General features: G+C 39.0%; 1 protein-coding gene across 1 annotated transcript in view; it reads left to right on the top strand.

The window, feature by feature from the left end:
• Positions 1-3358: 3358 nt before the first annotated feature.
• LOC140241400 (uncharacterized) overlaps positions 3359-21536 on the top strand; it is a 59759-nt gene continuing 41581 nt past the window's right edge. The window contains exon 1 of the mRNA XM_072321131.1: positions 3359-3608. Within this exon, the coding sequence (XP_072177232.1) occupies positions 3359-3608 (250 nt within the window). The remainder of the gene's footprint in view (positions 3609-21536) is intronic.

The following is a 21536-nucleotide window of genomic DNA, read 5'->3' as shown; positions in this document are numbered from 1 at the left end:
TTGCTGATAACTAGATCGATCTGAGGTATTGATAAAGGATATCTACAGCTGCAGCCAAAATAATTTTATCATCCGTTTTGGGAGTGAGTTAGATTTCTTGCTCAACTAATGCCGTAATTCTTGAATGAAACATAATGGGAAAATGAATAATTTCTTATTTCATTATGATGACATCTATGGTTCAGGTACGTTTACAGAATGTGTAATGAGAATGTCTTAATCATAACGAACACATTTTTGCACTGAATACGCACGGTAACAATTCAGTGCGTCACTGTTATATCCTTCTTATACAGTCACTGGCTATCTATATAAAATTATAGTAGTCAGAGAAACTGACCTTCGGTTGTGAAGAACAGTGCTCTCATTCGGCACTGCTGGAGAAATCCTAAGGGCGCCCTCAGTTCCCATACGATTAGTCTTGTTCTCCTTTTGTTAGTATCGTTTTTAAATGTGATTTACTCTTGTTAATCATTCACTGCAGGGGCAGTGGATGACGATAAAACTCATTTGTAAGGAATACGAATTAATGAATTTACGTGCTTTTTATGACTGGCTATTCCTCTAGGATGATTAGATACAGCTTTAATCTTTAACCGTGTCTTGATGAGAGTCATGAAGATAAATGATCTTGAAAGCGAAAGAATATTAAGCCATAGATGCCAAGTTCAAAAAATTTTTATGAGTGAGATTTTCATGACTCGGCATCTCGGCGAGCATGCATGTGCGTGAGCGAGGGAGCGAAGCGACTGAGCGAGGGGAGGGGGGTGTCCACCCTCCCACAGTAGGGAGCTTTTTCAATTTTTAGCTCTTAATGGTGCAAGCTGGTGCATACTTAAGTGACTATTTTTTTTTACTTATTTTGAAAGACAAAAGGGAAATATGCCTTCACTTGCAACTCTGACTTTAATATTTTGGGCTATGCTTCCAATGCGTGAGAAAAACGGGTGTCATGCGTGAAATTGTGAGACAGACTCTAAATGCTTGAGTCTCACTCACAATGCGCGAGACTTGGTAGCTCTGTTAAGCAGAGTGGGTGAAAGTTGAGGTGTAAAAATTTTCTACAAGTTTTTCTCACTTTACAAATGAAATTAGTATGATCGCAACTCCTGCTCTGTAATTTAAAATACAAAAAGGAACGACGGGACGCGAACCTGTCTCATAATAGACGGGTCTTCTAGTCTTTAAATCAAAACTCAAAACACATTAATTTTATCATTTTAATTGTGCATTATTGGCAAGCATAATTCGTATTATCAGAAGCTTCTGCAGCGCAGTATAAGTAGGTCCAACAAAAGTACAGTGCATAGGTTTTTGCGCTTTATGATTTAGATGGATATCATCATTTTATTATGTTTCCTATATACCAGTTGCCAGGTAATATGACAGGGCTGACTGGTTGTAGATCCGGCATGATTATGCATTTGTTGTTTGTTGCTGTTTTTCACTTACTTGCTGATATACAAACAAGTTTCGCACAACTTCGCGCAAACCAGTAGCGGATCCGGGGGGGGGGGGGGGGGGGGCTCCCTGGGCGCCCCTCCCCTGTATTTTCGCCTGACTTTTTTTTTAAATTTTTTTTTATAAGTGGATATTTTCACTGGATTGGTAGGCCTACGATGAAGGCTTAGTCGATTTCAAGGCTCCCTCAAAATCGTTAAAAAAAAAAAAAAGTAATAAAGGGGTAGGGCCTACGGGCCCGATGCGCCCCGCCTGGATCCGCCACTGGTGGTGCAAAGTGGGGTGTGTTTGTTTGTGTGTGTGTGTGTGTGTGGGGGGGGGGGGCTGTTACTGGTATCATTAATTTCTACGTTTCCCACTTTCCAGCCATATTGTACCTCCCTCGCTGGATCATCGGGGGGGGGGGGGGGGGCCACGGGGGGTGAGAGGAGCTCACCTCCCTGATCATACATACCAACCAATCTTTGTCATCTGAAAATGAGTAAGAAATGCACACAAATGAGTTTACCTGTAGGTGTCGGGGCAGTACCTTCGAAATCGCCTACACGCTAAGAAATACGGGTTCAAATTTGAACACCCAAATTGTCGCTATACAACCACCCTATAGGGTGCAACCTTGCTCCCCAATAAGCAATTTGCACCCGTAAGAGGTGCAAGTACGCTGAATTTTGCAGGGGTGCGAATTTGCACCCTCAGTTTTGTGCCTATCAAGGGTGCAAACATGCACCATAAACATACATTGTGAATTAAAAGTTTGGACCACGAGTTTCAAGGTTTTACTCGTAAGATACATTCTGATGGATGTCTGTATCTTTGTAGGTACTCTACTTGCATAATAAAAGGTGCAATTGTGCACCTCATGGTGCTGCTATAGGGACATATAGGGTGCAAATTTGAACCTTTATTTTTTTTAGTGTGTTTACTACAATCACATTTCAGGAATGAAAGAAAAGTAGTCATTCATCCCCCGAAACAGCCTGCTTGGCGCCTCATCCCCCTATTTCCCCCATCACCATCTCCAAAAACCGCGTTGTCGCAACTAGGGCCTACCTATTTTCTTCTGTGCGTTACCGAGGTTATTCACATTCTGTAGTCTGATTTGATAATAGGATTACGCACAAATTATTGATCATGTCTTTAGGACTGGAGAATCATGCCCTGACTGTTGATTGTATTTCTCTCCACGCTATCTTGCTCGCTTAAATTGTTCCTTTGTGACAAGCGTTTGAGAAAGGTTGATGCATTCGTGAATCTTTCCCCTCGACCCAAGTGCCGATGCAAAGAGAGCTTGGTAGCGCTCAGCGTAGCCGCAGACAAACCTTCGCAAGCTACTCAACCGTGACAGGCAAAGCTCCCACGCCGGCCACGGACGTAACGATGTTATTTAATACACGTTCTCTACCCTCAATGGGAAGCGGAGCTTCTGATGATAATAATGAAGTCTGCAGAAAGGAAGAAGCCCACCCGCCCTGTCAGGCGGATAAAGGAGTCACTCATCTTCTTTAGTCATTGTATTGTAAGTTAAAAGGTTTGTTTGTTTGTTTGTTTGTTTGTTTTTCATTAGACTGTTTGATTGGTGCGGAAAGGAATCGTTTGAACCGATGGACGGAGAAATTGTTTTGAAGAAAGTAGAACACTTGCAAGTGGCGACGATGATACAGTATCGCATGCTCAAGTCAGTGCAGTGACTGAGCTCCAAAAACAGGTGTTATTTCATCACGCGTGTATGTCTGCATCGATGACATCCGTTGCTCACATGTTGTCGGTTTCTTTACCAGTGGCATGACAAATTTAGGATTAATACCAGGAATACCCTCTTCCCAAGATGTTGTGGCCGACATTGATTGCAATTCGGAACGATCTCCTCTGATATGTTGATCGAGCAAACTAACCCGGTATGGCGGAAGCATCTCCTCTTCGCTCCGGATCTGGCGGGGACGGAGTGCCCGTGTCCCTGGCGAAGCTCGCGTCCACTGAGCACGGGAAGCGTCACTTCTCGGACGACGAGATTTGGGCTATTTGCAAAGAATGCTGTTCAGCTCTGCAGTCCCTCCCTATGTCGTCTTGGACGGGAATGAAACAAATGCGACTCTGTCCCGAAACCATGGTCTTCAATGCCAATGGAAACATATCCATCGTCAAATCAGGTATACTAGACCCATGGCCATTAGGTCAGACTCGGTAGTAAGAGACCTGTCCAACAGATCTGAGCCTTGTCATTCTCAAATCGAATTGTAGCACAGTACTACATTTTGTATTACATGTATATACCACACTGTTGGCGTGCCACTAGTACAAGAGAGATAGGCCTACTGTAGAAGATTTGATTTGATTTTAATTTACTTTTTCTACATGGTAGTTCTAAACATTTCCAGGCGTGAAACCTACATGTAGCTGCACATAAAAAAAAGACAGATCTAAAAATTAGACTCATGAAAGGAGAAAAGAAATTTATTAGTTATAAAACCAGTAAACAAAATACAATGAGGATCAAAGAAACACAAGGTACTTAATTAATTAAAAACATTGGAAATGCTTGTCTGTTTATATGGGAAGAAAAATATAGAGAAGAAAGATATTGGTGGCATTAGTGAACAGACTAGTATCATCTTTGCTATTGAATATCAGAAGTGTATGGCCACAGTTTTACTGGGCATTGCAAAGCATTTTGTGCATAAACTTTCAACAAGGAGGTGACTTCAGTTAGTATTTTAGAGACTCTCCAGTCATGCCATAAATGATGTTCATTATTTCAAAGATGAGTATATTAGATCTGTTTAAAGGTACATGTGTATACTGATGACATAATTAAAGAATTCAAGATTAAACAGGAAATGTAAGGTGACAATGTAGTCTACAAAGCATACAAGTATTTCATTGAGTGCTCGAGTATCGTGATGATATACTTGATAGTACCTAATTGCAAGTCTTCTGTTATACCTTTGGGTTGGTACCAGGTGCGAGCATGCTTAGAAAGTAGCGTTCATGAAAGCAAAGCACTCGGTGAAATTTTAAAGAGCATACAATTCTAAGGGATATTGAAAGTTTATTTGATGAAAATCGATTTTGAAATGACTGAGATCTCTTTACCTCCTAAAAGTCTTGGCCTGTCACATTTTATTGGGATCACTCTTTGGATATCTCAGCCATTTCAAGACCTAATTTTATGAAATAAACTGTGATTTCCTCTAAGAATTACATACCTTGTATGTGCTTTCAGATTTCATAGAGGTTTCTCATTCAAATTCATGAAATTCTTCCGTCTAGATGCAACTGATTGACAAATTGCCCTGCATCGACGTAAGCATCGATGTAAATATTTACTTCGATGAAGGGCAATTTGTCAATCAGTTGCAATGAAAGCATCTCGACGGAAGAATTTCATGAATTTGAATAATTATGCAGTACCCGCTGCATGCTATAAGGATTAGAACCAACACTTGCTGTCGGGCGAAAGCTCGGTGGTCTAGTGGAGTTGATGCCTGTCCGTTGATCAGGAGGTCATGGGTTTGAATCCCACTCGAGTATGTACACCCATGATTTTTATCATGGCTGCTACTAAAACACTGATCAATTCAGTGCTTATTTACGTTGATGCAGAGCAATTTTTTTTTTTTTTGGTCATCAGTTGCAAAGGTTTCTCATTATCTCACACACTGTGTACACATGCACACACAAAAAGTTGGAAACCTACAGCCCTATAATCGACATCTAATTCAAAACTGTACCCTCCCTTTAAGTATCGAAGTGGCAGCCATAATGTTGTATTCAGGAAGCAGTAAAGATTTCTATTCCAAAAGATCTATCGTTTAGGTAGGTATTGATTGGTATTTAAAAATCTTCACTGAAGGTCAATCCCTCTTATTTGGAATTCTTTGGCAAAATTGATCACATGGCTTAATCCAGTGTGAGAGTGAAAGGGAATCCCAATTGACTTTTCTAAAGGTCACTCTTGCATCAGCAGTATCAAGAGTGTGTGTCAGGCTCATTTTATACATAATAGTGCCAAGACTTCACGTGTATTCAACGAGTTAGGATTACTTAAATGTGTTCAACAAAAGCTTGTGCTGCTCAGTACTGGGATTACTTGTTCAGTTCAAATGTGATTGTAATAATGAAGTTGAATCTAGTGCACTATTCTTCATAAAGATCAGGGAACTTAATATTTGACATTGTACGTGTAGCCTGTCAAGTAGTTTTTAAATGCAATGTCCCTCATTCAAGACAGGAATGAGTATTTTGTCTCATACATTTTAATATCTGCCTGGTCTTTGAAGTACATGTACATTGTATTAGGGAAATACCTGCACAGCTGTCATTGTTAGCGAGTAGGATGTGTGAAACAAATTAATGTTGTCAAAGGAGTCACTTAGTAGATTTTACATTTAATCCTTGTGCCTTGGGATAATATTGCCCAGTGCATCATTATTTTTTTGCACTTCTTATGCATTTAAAAATGTTGTCTTCGTCAACTGAATATTATGTGATTTCTACATTGGCATACAGATCTACATACTATGAAATGAGTGCAAGGATAAGTTTAGTGGACTTTTCTGACCTTCAAATTTAACTTCATTCAAATTGCCTCAACCCTCAAAAACACCATTATTTTGAAATTACATTAATATTATGCCACTTGTAGGAATAAATGAAGTATCACATCTTTGTATAATTGTACATTTCACTACCATGCCATGCAGAGGATACTTCCTACAGCCCCGGTGCTACGGTGCAATTAACTCACTGATAAGAGGCCAAAGCTTTTGAATTCTTAACGGTCATCGAAGCGCTGTGCGGAGGGAAGGACAAAAAATCTCGAAAGTTCACCTCCTCGTATCTCCCTTATTTTACAACCAAATCCCTTGAAACTTCACACATATATCAAATATGAATATATCATCCTTCATATGATTTTTGGGCAAAAACGCTGATGTATCTTTCGAGATATGTGTATTTTTCTGCTTGAGTCGACTGTGGGAAAGGGTTACGATTTTTTCCCGACACAAGTCTGCGCCTGCATGAATATGCATTTAATCAACATATTACTAGTCTGTATACACCAGACTCACTACCTGCGAAGTCTCGTGTTTGTGCAATTAGTAGTTAGGTAAAAATAAGAGCAAAAAGACAACCAACTTTAAGAGAAGATACTGGACATGCACAACTAGATCATCCTCCTGCGCATGCGTTTTCTACTGGTGAGTGCACGCTTACCCAATCAGCGGTGTCAGGCTCGGCGCAATGCGACAGAGGTCGATTTTCGGTCAGCAGGGTGGTGAGTGGGCAAGAGAGGAACCCTGCTTTGTGCTTCAACTGTTTCAAGCAGCACAAAAACCAATACATCGGACTGCGTATTCCTTACGCCATGGATTTTACGTGGGTCACAAGTGACAGTGATCTCGATTTTTTCCAGACATAGCTGTGCGCCAAATGATACAGAAAAGATATTTGGAGAGCAGCATGGATATACTACCATAAGTCATATACCGAAGTTTCATTTTTGTGCAATGAAGGAAAATGTGAGAAAATAACACTTGTTTTGAGACCAAATTTTCTGTTTTGGAAGCTAAGTTTCGACATTATTTTCACACGTTTATCCTCAATAAAACCCCAAATAACTAACATTACGAGTTAGAGAATAGTTTCTTCTTCAGTTTGCTGTATAGATTTAATCATTTGATGGCTTTGAGGTGAGATATTGCGATTGTCCTGCAACACTTCCCCAGCGGTTTTACGCACACAAGCTGTCTACTTTTTGCAACTGAGGCTTCGAGGTCATAAGCTTTTGGCGAGTTAATTGCACCCTAGCGCCGCGCCTGCCTAATCCTATAAAAAGACTTCAGCTTAACCCGTTGAGGATGGACTGATTTTGCTACAACACGCATTTCCTGTAGACTTCTGTCCGAGTATACTCGGGGCTCATCCTTAAAGGTCTAGTTTAATTTTGGGAGCAGTGATTTTAAAAATGTTCAAGATAATCACATTTGATGCATATGTGTAGGTCTGTTGTATCACAAAACATCCAACCATATAAGATTATTGCAATAAAGCCTAAAATATAAGGATATCAGTATTTTTCTCATCAAACCGTAACTGTAAATGGTTAAGTCTGGAAGCATTCTTATTAACTATTGTTCACATTTTGTGTATTTAACAGTACTTAAAATCAGTTATACGGATTAAATTTTTTACAGTGGTTGTTTCTATCCCTAACTCACATTTTAGAACTATTTTAAAGCACTAATGCTGGGTTTTTGTTTCATCTGCATTATGCCTCTAATGGGTTAAACTGTGAGAACAAAAACACACAACAGGAATGAAAGAGAGAGAGAGAATTAATGATTTGATGTTTTCTCTACTCACTGTGTATTCTGTTATGATATTATGGGCAGCATTTCCAGGGGCAGATCTGGGAATTCCGTAAAGGGAGGGGGGGGGGGGGGGGGCTTTACAAAATTAAAGGAGGGTGCATGCAACCCCCATCTTTTTCTTTTTATTTCTTTTGTTTTAACAAAAATTATGGGGGGTGCTAACTGCTCCCCTGCCTGGATCCGCCACTGATTTCAATAGTTTGTTGTCACTCTGCCCAAATAAGAGCCCTGTTGTCACCTAAAACATGGCCAGTCAACCATATCCATTGATTTTTGGGTTCAATAGAATCAGATGCAGTGTCTGGTTCACAATTGCAAACATGATCCATGGGAAAGCCACAGTTTTAGATAGATTATAGAATCACTCAAAACTCAGAATACAAGCAAGCATTGTAAGAGAAAATATGCTTCAGCTGTTATAGCAGAAACTCCTTGCACCGAGGATAACTGGCTGTGGTGGGAGTTTGTACCGGTAAATGTTTGCATTCTCAAAGCCGTGTGAGAATGTTCTGTACATGTGTGAAGATGAGCAAACACACCATGCCATTATTCCCAGGTCTTGTGACAGTTAGGACGCACCTCTATTATGCTCATCACAATCACAAGACATTACCTTCTCCAATCAAAGTGTAGCTTCCACTGGCCGACGGACACAAAGCGTACATGTATGCAGAAAGGACACAGCGGACGAGCAAAATTTCGGGGATGGCTTCATCTGCTTTCATCCGCTCCAGAAATTGACAAAATTGGCGAAAATTGGCGGTAACAGAACGGAAATAGAACGGACGTGGGTAGTATGTAGCGGGGATGTTAAACGGATGTTCATCGGAAGCCTAGCGGATGAAAGCGGATGGAAGGGGATGACAGCTCCGAAGGGGTTACCGGAGATAATTGCGAAACGGACGCATAACAGAAAAAGCGGATGCAGAGTGGATGCAGAGCGGATGCAGAGCGGATGCAGAGGGGATGCTTTCAAAATGCTTTATATACGAGATGCATGCGCTTCCATCCTTTCTATTAAACGTGCTATTAACGATGTAAAGACGTTCCACGTACCATATCTTTCCTCCCTCTTTCCGTTTTTAGCTGCAGCGGATGTGAGTTGCGAGGATGCCCAGAGGATGCAGAGAGGATGCAGCGGACGTTTAAGGGATGCCGCACGGACATACAACGTTTGTTGCTCGTATGTCGCGGATTTACATCGTACACAGCGGAAAGTTCATCCGTTCTAAAAGTTTTAAGCAGCTAAAACTTTTTGCGCGGATGAAATCACAGTGGACGGATGCTCGATGGATAGAGCGGATGAAACACGTATGCGATGGGTACACAGCGGATTCGTAGCGTTTTCCAACGGATGGCAAGATTTTTTGTACGCTTTACATCCTCTTTGCATCCGTAAGTGCAGTGGGACCGGGCCTTTAGTGGTTTCAAACATGTCATAATTCTGTCAGCCAGGCAGCATGTCATGGAAGAAGAGCTTCCTTTGATTGACTGATTGACACTCAACAAGGAAGGAACCATGGAAAAAAACCCTCCTATCAAATCAAATACACACACACACACACAACACACACACACAAAATAATAATCATTGAACTGTGATTAAACACTCAGAAGATGTAATGTGATTTTAAATGAAATTGTTCAGTCACTTCCAAGATTATTTGAAGTCTTGTACAGAGACCTCTTGTTGAGAGCCTGTTTTGCTTTGTTTCATTTTCCATCTGAGAAGATGTTTGGATAGCCCAAGAATCAGCTACACGAGTTGGTCTTCCATGGGATCCAGTTGGATGTGAGGCAGGACATCTTCAGTGGGTTAAACACCCTGCTCTGGGGTCTAGCTCCGGTTTATATGCTCTCTGGTGCTCTCTTAATACCGGTAGTCTTATTTGTGAACATGTACAGTATTCATCGCATAATCGGGCATCTGATAATCGGGAACCTCGCTTAAATGACATACACTTCCCAGAAACATTTCCAATGCACGTTATTTTCACTGGATAATCGGGCGGGGACCTCTGATAAACGGGACAATTTTTCTTCAAGCGATCTTTGATTTTGTTGATATTTTACACAAAAAATCTACCAAAATACCACAACAATATTTCAAAGATTCCCTATCAGTTGTCGTTTACATCAAACTTACAAAGCAAGCTTCGGACTGGTGTGTTTTGACCTCCATCCATCCAGTACACATACATGTACATTTCAGCTCGCTGCCCGCCTTCGCTTTTCTGTACATGTGTATATATGGCGAGCTAGATCGCTACATATTGACAACACATGTACAGTGCAGTGATCGCGGTATGTAAAGTAAACAATGAAGCCGTGATGATTGAATGATTGAAGGACTTTTCATTGACGTTCCCACATCAGTTCTGCGTAATCATTTCCCATGGTTGTGGATATGTATTTATACGGAACGCCCTACGTGTCCAAGAATTCTACGAATATAAGAAAGTGCTAGCTTTTAATCCACATATTTTGTGTTCGAAGAGAGGTGACAGAAGAAGAACCCGGTTGCGATTACTCTACATCATTGCGAGAATGCAGGGAGAGCTAGAGGGTCGCGCCGAGGGGAAGCGTGGTTGTGTATTCATGTACATGTACAGTACGTCAGTATATGCATGTGTGTGTGTGTGTGTGTGTGTGTGTGTGCGTGTGTGTGCACTACATGTACATGTCGTATGCCGTTAGTGTATGGTGAGTGCTCATCGCGAAATCGGGCACCCCGCTTAAAGGGGCCGTGTTTGCTACTCCCAACCTGTCCCGATTATGCGATGAATACTGTACCTGTACACAAAACTAAACTTGGGTGGAAGAAAGCTAACTTTAAGCAGGAGACATACAGCTATTTATGGAGCTGGCAAAATTCAAATTCAAGCAGGAGAGTGGGAAATTTTGTGAATAATTTTGCGAAAATTGCAGAAGAAGAAGAGCTGGAGTCTCTGCTTGTCAGAAAGATGATTCTTTTGTAATTATCTTGTCATAGTTCTGATTTTGAATACCTTGGCAGGGTGCTGCAAACCCCTTTGCTCAGGGCAACTACTGTAACAAGCATGTGCTGTAAACCCAATACAAAATATGAGACCTTTGTCCAAATGCTCATCATAGCCTAATAGGAGAAGTGTTATTAGTGGAATTCACACTGATGCGAATTACTGTAGAGGGACACACATCTCAAGATTTTTATCACGATCCAAATCTGTAGATTTTTGCCTTTGAGACATGGACACAAAAATCCCACTGTGAAATACTGTAGTGCAATCCAGATCCCAAGAAGTCTTGCAATTATTTTGGAATTATTATGATAATCTGAGAAGCAGTGCCATAATAGACACTGCAGCAAGTGTTTGAAGGCTGAAGAAAAAAAAAAAAAAAAATCTTGAAATCTTATATCCCTTCATTTAAAACACCAATAATTAAGCAGTGTACAAACACAAGGCACTTCTACAAAGGGGCACCATTTGGGTAGATTTTGGGCATGCGCAGTTTGGTTGACAAAGTACGGTTGTATAGCGATCACCAATAAGCGCGATATTTCTGTCTATCTGAATGGGTGCAAAAACATCCTGAGATTTGGATTGGAATTTGTATCCCGCTGTTTTGTCTGTGATGTGAATGCAGTTTTGTATAATACTGCCCCTACATGATAGTGTGTTTCACACTCTAAGCTTTTGCATTTTTGGAAATGCTTGTGATGAAACTTCTGTAGCTCTCCTTGGATAAATCTGTAATTACTCCATTGACAGAAGTCAAGTTTGTTTGTTTGTTTGTTTTTATTCACTTAGAACCATGAGGTTTCTACATACTGTGGTTGTGTACACATGTTGTGTTCATTGTTACATCTGATGAAGAGTAGTGCAGTCTGTATAAATGTTCCTGACCATACAATCTATGATCCAAACACTGCAGTTGAACAGTTCTTAAAAGTTGGGAGAAAACTTTGAACTTCCAACATAGAGCTATCCAGAATGCACAAAAATCAAAGTGATCATGGCCAAGATATTGTACATTGTAAATCATTGTCAAGGGGGTCATATCTTACCCCTGACACTGAACCAAAATGCTCCTGCATGCAGCGTCCCTACTGTGTGATCTGTGTATCTTGTCCAGACCACACAGTGGCGCTGTATTGTGCTGCAGGCCGCGCACACACACAATTCTGAAACCGAGGTTGGAAAGGGGAGAATGATGTTCCTATGGCAACCATTGTAAACAAAACTGGGAGTTTGTATCCACAGGCAATTTGGGAATTGGAAACCTCAATAGTGAATGCCTTTGAATAGAAAGTAACCTACTATTTTGATAAATAATGGATGAACTTGATGAATATTATCAGTCCAGGACAATAATGTGCACGGCATTATGCTTACAGGGCTCAGCAAAGTTTTTGTAAAGTGTTTGGCAAGTGCACCTGGTGTAACCGATGTGGATCATTGGTAGATAGTAGGGATTCTAACGAACCAGATCCTGTACTCGGAGAGTATTTTGTAATCTTTTTGACACACAATCCAAATGAATGAAGATTATATAAGTCCCATGAGGTCCCTCCCACCAGACACAGACTGGTGTTTGTCCACCCAATGTACAAATCAAAGGGAAGTTTCCAATCAGAGTGGGGAACAGACATTTTGTTCCTGCATATTTAGAAAACTCAGAACCTATGCTTTTTCAGGAGTGAGGGAACAAGAGGTTAAATCCCTTTACAATGGCATCACAAAAAAGGCCTGCCGTTTAAAGATAGTCGCTTCTTCCACTCATCCAGTCTATTTGCGCTTCAGTGTGTGTCGGATTGTGTGAGCTGTCATAGACTGTATTCCGTGCAGACTGCTATGGAATGACAATTTGTGTAACCGGTACCTTTTTTTCTTTTTTTTTTTTTTTGGGGGGGGGGGGGGATATACAACCGTACATTGTATTAATCACTGTTAGCTAATGTATGTGATCTGTAAGGCAGAAAGGCACTGCATTTAAAATGCAATGCTACTTCCATGTTTGGATTGACTGTAGTAGTAAATGAATAAAAAATCAGACTGATGGAATACATGTACAGTAGTACAAGTTGAATCGTAAAAGTGAGATGCGAAAATATGACAAAGTTTAGAAATTTGCAAGGTCTACATATATTTCTTGAACAATAATGTTGGTTTCATAATTATAATTTCAACATTTCAATCCTCTTTTATTGGTTTGCACCCAAGAAATGCTTCAGAATTAGTACTACAGAAAACAGAAAACTACTAAAAATCATTTTTGAAAGATTTTTGCAAACTGTGATTCAATGCAGTTACTTTGTTTTGTTTCATTTTCAAAAGAAAGACCATTAACATGGTTACAGAAGATTTGTATGCAGGTTAGGAGAAGACTTGTGAGGTGATGACATCGTCAAATTTGCATCTATATTTTTTTCACAATATCTGTCCCAGGAAAAACATGATATGAATCTTCAAATTCTGTTAATTTACCTTTGTGTGATGAATTTAACCTCCCCCAATTTTTATTTCACTCTTGTTATCAAAAGTAACTGTAGTATGGAGTGGAATTGTGTCTCGAAGGGGGCTTCATGATATAAATTTGTGGTTTTTTATGAAGCAATTTACTCAGGAATCCCTGCTAAAAATTGCAGAGACTCCAACTCTCCCGCCGAAAACCCAAATTTGCAAAATCTCCCGTTCTCCCATTTGAGATTTAATTTCTCCCGCCCTGGCTCGTTGTCTCCCGTTGGAAAGGATTTCTTACATATTTCTGTCATATGTTGAAAAAATAAGTCTTATTAACTCTTAGATAGCACCAGAGAGCATCTAGAACCCTGGCAATTTCGCGCTTCGCACACATCAACTTTGAGTCTCCCGTTTGCTAGGGGTTTCCGGCGGGAGAATCTCCAGATCAGAAGGTACTTTGGGTTGGAGTCTCTGAAATTGTGGTTTACCAAAATTGTCAGACTGGTGTTATATGAATGCTCCAATTTGGTGCATACTGATGAATAAAAAAAAAGAAAGAATCTCAACCAAACATGCTGTAATATTGGCAGCGCTGGGTAATCAGCTGTTAAAAAAAAATGATGTTGACTCATCCAATTGAACATTAAACTTATGACTTCTTTTATCGAGGCCATTTTCTTTACACTGAGAATTCACATGGGTGAAATAATTTGGGAGGTACATAAAGATGATTGATTTTATGTGGAAGTTTGACTCCTGAATAACAATTGATGGATTTATGCCTGAAATCAATTTTTAGTACATATGTTTTTATTACTTAGCTGTGATTTGTACTTAAATCACAAACATGTGTACGTGACTAGTAGCTGGTAGGAGAAAGTTGGTGGGGGGGGGGGAGCATTCTGAGAAGGGCAAGCGAGTATAGTCATCATTTGATTTTCGTAATTTGGTGGATTGGCAACTCAGCAAGAGTCTATTTCTCATATTACTATCCACAAGGTTACGTGACAAAGTGGTTGTCATTGCTTCAAATGAAATTTTCACAAATTTTCCATCTACCAAAAGCTATCTAAAGGCATTACCAATTGCAGATTGATCTAAAACCCATCTTTTATGCTTCAAAATAGTTCTTAAATGTGAGTTACATTGTAGGGATAGAAACAACCAATGTAAAAATGTTAATCAGTAAGTCTATAATCAGTGTTAGATATTGGTTAATAAACAAAATGTGAAAAATGATTAATAGAATTGATTCTAGACTAAACTGTCTACAGTTATGGTTTATTGAGAAATATAGTGATATCTTCTTATATTTTATGCTTTATTGCAATTTTTTTTTTTTATATGTTAGGATGTTTTTTGTGATACAACTGGCCTACACATACGCATCAAATTTGATAAATCACACATTTCTTAAATCACTGCTCCCAATGGTAAACATTTTTCAGTTTTCCAGTTTCCCCATGTTTTACTGGTCCATTCCTGAAAAAGTTACTGGTCCGACAGTGATTTTTACTGACCCCCAGGGACTGTTTGACCAGTGCCAGTGTGCAGCATTGTGCGAATCTGGTAGATTTTGGCAAGAAACTTTTAATGTGTGCATGAAGGAAATTTACCAGCCCAGACCGCAAGTACACTAATTATCCCATCTAAGTAAATTTCTAGAGTGAAAAATCTCAAGGTTAATTTGAAATGGTCGTTGTCAGTTGTATAGAACTGTGCATTTCTTGAAGGGAAATGGGAATTGTATGAGTCTACATGTTACTGTACATGTATCTAGAAATATTACAAGTGTGTGTGTGTGTGTGTTTGTTTTTTTTTTTGTTAATTTGAACTTCATAGACTTTATCAAAACATGTATAACAGGGTTTTTTTTCATTAAGTTTATTTAGTGCAATTGATCTGCTAGCATTTGTTGAGTTAATGTATCTTTTCAAACATGATATGGTCACCTGCTTTTTGTTGTGAGTTTCACCATCTAGATCACAAATTCTTCTTGCCAGAGGCTCTAATTACAGTGTATGCTCATAGAGTCCTAGACAACAGTATTCCAAGTGATTGAAAGATGTCCTAGTATGGAAATACATGTACCTGAACATTGATGGATTACACATTAGTGCTATAAATCCTCACTTACAAAGAGATCCCAGGGGGCATTTCATGAAGCATTTTGTCCATCAAAGTTGTTGGACAAATTTGTTCTCAGCCAATCAGATGCAAATATTTCAGTAGCTTGTAATAGTTCGTCTGAAAAATATCGACCAAAATATATCATAAAATGCCCACAAAAAACCCTGAATTTTCTGTGATCATTTGTAGCTTTCAAGTGCCAAAACTTATTTTAATATCTCTCTGTATTGTATTTTTATTTAAAAAAATGACAGAAATGTTCAACATTTAGGTTATAGATTGATTCCAAAGCTTTCAAAGTGTACAAATGATTCATTCCTGTATTCTTTTTACCTCCAAGGGGATGCAATGCTGATATTGAACATACAACTTCCCAATACAACCAGGGAGGTTTTCTCTTGCAATACCTCCCTGACAAAGATTAGAAACTGCTTGGACAGAACTTATCATGGTCATTGCTTTGGAAATACTAAGTGTAAAACAGAATCGTTGTTGCCCTCATACTATACTAGAAAAAAAAAATACTAAATTAGAGCCATATCTCAAAACAACTGGAAATTTGCCTGTCTCCATGGAATTTTTGCAAATATCTATATTTCATGACCTTACTGACCCCCAGCATGCTAGCTATTCAGCACTAACCCTCCATTGGGATATCAACACACCTTACATTGATAACTTCCAAGTTGACAGTGAACGTGATGCTATGCGTGTTGCCTCATGACCTTTGACTCCATATGTCAGACACAATCAAATTTCTCACTCATATTGATGCCACAAGGATTTAGAATTTTCTTTTCTTGGCGATTTGTAGCAATGATTTGTCGAGCTTGCATAAAATGCGTCACTGCAATGGTCAACATTTGAAATTGATATCACATTTCTCACCTCAGAGGAAGCAGAGGCAATTTTATGTAATTATTTCAGATTTTCTTGTGATGAAATATCAATTTAAATCCCAGAGTGAGTGATTTTGTTTGAATTGAAAATTACCCATTCGTATGAAACGTAGCGAATTCACAGACATCATAAAGCAAATGATGATTTGTCGAGCTTGCGTAAAATGCAGCACTGCAGTGGTGAACATTTAAGATTGATATCACATTTCTCACATCAAAGGAAGCAAAGGCAATTTCATGTAGTTATTTCTGATTTTCTTGTAATTAAATATCAATTTAAAATCCATATTGAATGATATTGCTTTGAATTGAAAATTATCCATTAATACGAAATGTAGCGAATTCACATCATAAAGCATACATTTCCCTCACCCCTCCCATACAAAAAGCAAAAAAGAAAAGAGAGAGAGAGAAGAAAAGGAAATGGGCTTTAATGTGTAAAATAATGCTGGAATAACATGATTTCAGTGGATGAACCCATTGAAGATGAGTCCCGAGTAGACTCGATCAGGTGTCTATGGGAAATGCGTGTTGTAGCAAAATCAGTCCGTCCTCAACGGGTTCAGAACAAAAATGTGAAGTACTTGCCATAAAGATATGCTGCCAGTATCGCAATCTGAGAAAATACGAAATAAAAATCTTGGGAAATATGATATATATACGTGTATCGTTCCACCTACCCACTACAATGTAAGTAAGAATATAAGTTGGATACACCGGCCATGATTAAAAAACAACTCATTATCCTGGCAATTCATGTAAACCAAACAGGTTTCCTGGTAGACCCTTTCGACGTTTGCAGGCAAATTCCAAATGGTGGAAGATGACTTTTGAGGCCTCTGAAAACCAATGTTTCCTTTGTGCAGTCTTATAACATTGTGTAATATTCAAATTGAATGTATACTAAAGTAGATCAAACAGCAGAATGGAAAGGAAGAAGAACAACTGCAAAACAAAACAAATTGTAAAGATTAAAACTTTGTAAAAGGAGAGCAGGGTATACTTGTTCAGTACTGGGTAAGTGGAAATTGTAGGATAAGAATAACTCTATATCTCCCATTGCAATGGTGAAATATGTTGGCCTACAAACCTGTGCAAAAATGTTCATATCATTTGTGTCTGTGCACAAAGTTAAATTTACCAACAAAAATGAGACAGTGTGGGATAGATACAAAGTAGACTACTAGTATTGTTCTTCATAAATAAAGTACAGTGTGATAAATGCACTTTATGTCTTCCCTGTGTTTTCAGTAATAGCTCAAATGGCCATTTGAAAGTTCCTTGCAAAAATCATGTTTGTTGTGAAATACATGTACATGGGGGCTATCTATAAACAAGTTCTGACAATGCTACCAAATATCCTGAGGTCTCCATGTGGTACAATAACCACAGCCTTGCATTTAATCCAGACTTGGCCAGTGTTCAGGACAAAGGAAATCAATATCTGACCAGTCAATCTTCAGTTGCCTTTGAGGCATGTAGGAGAACATTTTGTTCATCTTTTAGGAGCTGTTAAGGCAGAGCAGACCCATTCCCTCCGGGCGTCTTTGTCCCCACTTAATGCCTTGTTCAGTGAAAGGAGGAGATTACAGTTGGCATTAGTAGCAGACACAGAATGCCAGCTCTCCGTCTTAAATGATTGTCGAATTGATTTGAAATGTAAAGAAATCAATGAGCATGAGTTCTAACCTCTCCCAGTATAGGCGTGTCTTCATCAGCCCGAAGTTCAAACTAGCGGGACATTTTGCGGTCTTAGAAAATAGCCCGATACAGCGAATGTGCGTCTTCATCAGCTCGAACAGCCTGCTTCGGGAAATTAGTCCGAAAATTGACGCATGCGCACTTTGCAATATTACTCTGCCTGGCTCGCGGTTCGAAAGTGGATTTCCCCGCTCAAAATCTCCTATATCACCGTATGTACGATTCTACAACCAGGGAGGTGAGCAGTACAGCAAATTCTCTCCAAAGGGATATTAATAACTAAACGCTACTCTTTCTTCTGTCCAGTGAGCGGGCATCTTATATGAAATTAACGAATTGCAATGTTTAAACAAATCCAAAATGCACACAATCTGCAAGAATCTTCAGCTAAGGTATGAATAGAGTGGACCAGAAGAAGAAGTTTACAACAAAACAAAACAAAACAAAACCAGCTAGCATGCACGGCACTGAGTTTTAATAGGGAGGTGAGAGAAATAACCTCCCTGGTTTTAAAGATGACAACAACAGTAGGCCTATAGTACACACATGTGATCCTTGAATACACCGTGCGTGTAATGTACTATACACAATCACTATAGCTGCTTGTACATGCGCTTTCCATTGCCAGCTGGCTAACCAGAAGCGTGGAGGGATCGAGAAAATTTCGGGCTGATGGAGACACACCCAAGATAGCGCGCTATTTCACGAATTAGCGCTCTAGTTGACGAACTAGACCAAGATTTTGGGGGAAATTTTCCCGATCAAATAGCGCGCTATCTGCGTCTTCACTACACAGATAGCGCGCTATTTTGACATCGGACTAGTTTGGTAACCGCAAGATAGCGCGCTATCTTGAAACTTCGGGCTGATGAAGACACGCCTTATGAGTTGGGATCAGGAAGGTGGGGGGGGGGGTAGTTAAGACAATAGGAAGAGAAGGACCTTGAAGGCCTTTGTTAACCTCTTGAATGTGAAACAGATGATCTCTTTAAAGTCCCCCCCCCCCCCCCAATAAAAAAAGAAAAAAAAAGAGAGAGATGAAGATTAGAAACAAAGAGGCTAAGTTGTAGAGGAAAGGGATTTGGGATGGTGGCAAGGTTGTTTGGAATTACTGTACATGTAAACCTGATATTTTCTAGTTTTGTACTTATGATGTACATTGTATTTCTTTCAAGAGAAAATCGATTTGTTCTTCATTCATGTAATATTTTGTAAAGAGAAATTTGGTTGTACCTTTAGGTTGACTTCAGTGAAAGGGATGAAACTCTATACAGTATAAGTTCCACATGTTTTCACAGTAGTTTTATTGGTGACAATCAAGTGCAAAGGAATGGTATACAATGTAGTTTTTGTTGAGACCTGATTTCAGGTTATTAACTTTTTTTGTGAGATAATGAGAAACCTTTTATGAAATATGGAAGAACGTAAATGTTTATTTGATGAAAATTGTTTTTGAAATGGCTGCAATATCCAAAACAAAGTAAGCAAGATGGGACCCATCATTTATTGAGATCATTTTGTTTTACTTTGCTTTTGGACATTTCAGCCATTTCAAAACCGATTTCCATCATATAAACTTTGAATATCTCTTAGAAGTGTATGCTCTGTAACATCTCATTCATAAGTGGTTCTTAGTATCTTGCAACAAGTTGATATGCTCAATCTTCATCTTCACCAATACTATACTATCCCTTGAGTTAGGTTATGGTGGCATCTTGATGTAGCTCTCTGTTGAGGTGCTGATGCTGAGAAAGGTAGCATTCACAACCAGATGGCTAAAAAAAAGTTTTCATCATTATTTTAAAGTACAAGTCATTTTTTTTTGTAATATCACAACTTATTTTATTAGGGTACTTTCCACAGTAAACAAAGAATGCATGGCAAAAAAAAAATTGACTTATGATGAGCCCAGTTCAAATGGGAATGCTTGCTGCTGTGTCACACCAAGAATTATCTCTTCCCATGCGAGGTAGTGTCTGTTTTGTCAGTTTAGCCCATGAGAATTTGGCAGTATATATTTGGGCACCCAAGAAAGAAGAATACTCTAGAAGTGAATTTGCTAAAAATGCTATCCTTTCATCACAACAGTCTCAGCATTTTCTCCTGAAGACAGGAATTGTCTCAATCTTGCACTGAACAACAACATAGGTACCTACATCATGGAATATCATTGTGAAGTAGTGTGTGTGTGTGTGTGTGTTTTTATTTGATACCATCTGAAATATGTTCTATTTTAAGAGAAAACAGAATACCTTGTCATGTAAACATTACATCACCTCCATTGGTTTTAATAGTAGATCTTCTATGAGTGATTCATAGATATGATAAGCTGATTTAATAATCATTCAAAACTTTTGCATATGAGTAGAAAAAAAATCTTGTACATTTTGTACACTAAATTGCTACGCTATCCAACAAAACATTAACAAACATGGCTACAACATTTAAATAGAAAAATAACTAGACTAGTAAGTGAAGTGGGGGCATGAACAGTAGAGCAATAGCTATAGCTCATGACTGCATTTCTCTATGCTTATCTCAACACATAAAAACACATTTTCATTACACTGTCTATGCCCGGCTGCCCTGCCAAAAAAGATCCTCATTACCTCATGAGTGAAGCAACCAGTCTCTCAATTGGAATGTTACACCATGGCTGCTTTGATAATTGAGGGACAAAGTGAATCTTTTGCCTCCCACAGAGGTATCCACGGGCTGCAAATTACAAGAAAATAAGGAGTTATTGATCCAGGAACCAAGTGTACACATGTGATGAATAGAACCAGTTTGTGCATAGTCAACATAGGCATAGTATACTTGTGAGCGCACACAAAGTATACACTCACTCTCACACATATAATGCAAAATAAACCATTCACTTGATGAAATCAGACAAGCAAGGGTCTGCAGTTTTGAATGCGGCTTGAACAACATCAGATTTCGTGAATAAAGCTTTGAGCTGAGGGTTGACTATGAGAATCATGAAAGAATGACTCTAACATGAATTGCAATTTCCAGCATGTGTTTATCTTAAACTTGAGTAAATCAAATCCACACATTGCAGCAACATTTTATGCATGAATTGAAATGTCATGATTTGATTGACAGCTAGGTCTCAAACAAAATACATCCTGAAGTCTTCTCAAATCATGGGTTTTTGTTTCAAAGGAGATGTACATTGTATAATGAGTCTGAATAGACACCCAAAGTCAAAATACCACCTGAAGTCCTAGAAGGTAGAAGTGTAACCTAGCATTATTGGGTGAGAGAAAGATACATTGTAGGAGGGCCAAGGATGAGATTTATGGAAGTGGTTCAAAGAGAAGAGCAGAAGGTGATTGAGAGTGACATTAAAATGGAAATCCACCAAAAAATTAACTTAATTCAAAAGAAAGAGAAAAATATCCCCTGCCAGAATGATACATAAATGACTAAAATTAGATGAGAAATAAGGAAGATATGACATTTTAAAATTTCACATTGTTTTCGGAAAACAATTCCTGACCAGTCCCTATGAATATTCAAATCAG

Source organism: Diadema setosum, chromosome 18 (assembly GCF_964275005.1).
Source record: "Diadema setosum chromosome 18, eeDiaSeto1, whole genome shotgun sequence".
Taxonomy (NCBI): domain Eukaryota; kingdom Metazoa; phylum Echinodermata; class Echinoidea; order Diadematoida; family Diadematidae; genus Diadema; species Diadema setosum.
Note: the sequence above shows the minus strand (reverse complement) of the source record. Positions and strands in the feature narration are given on the sequence as shown.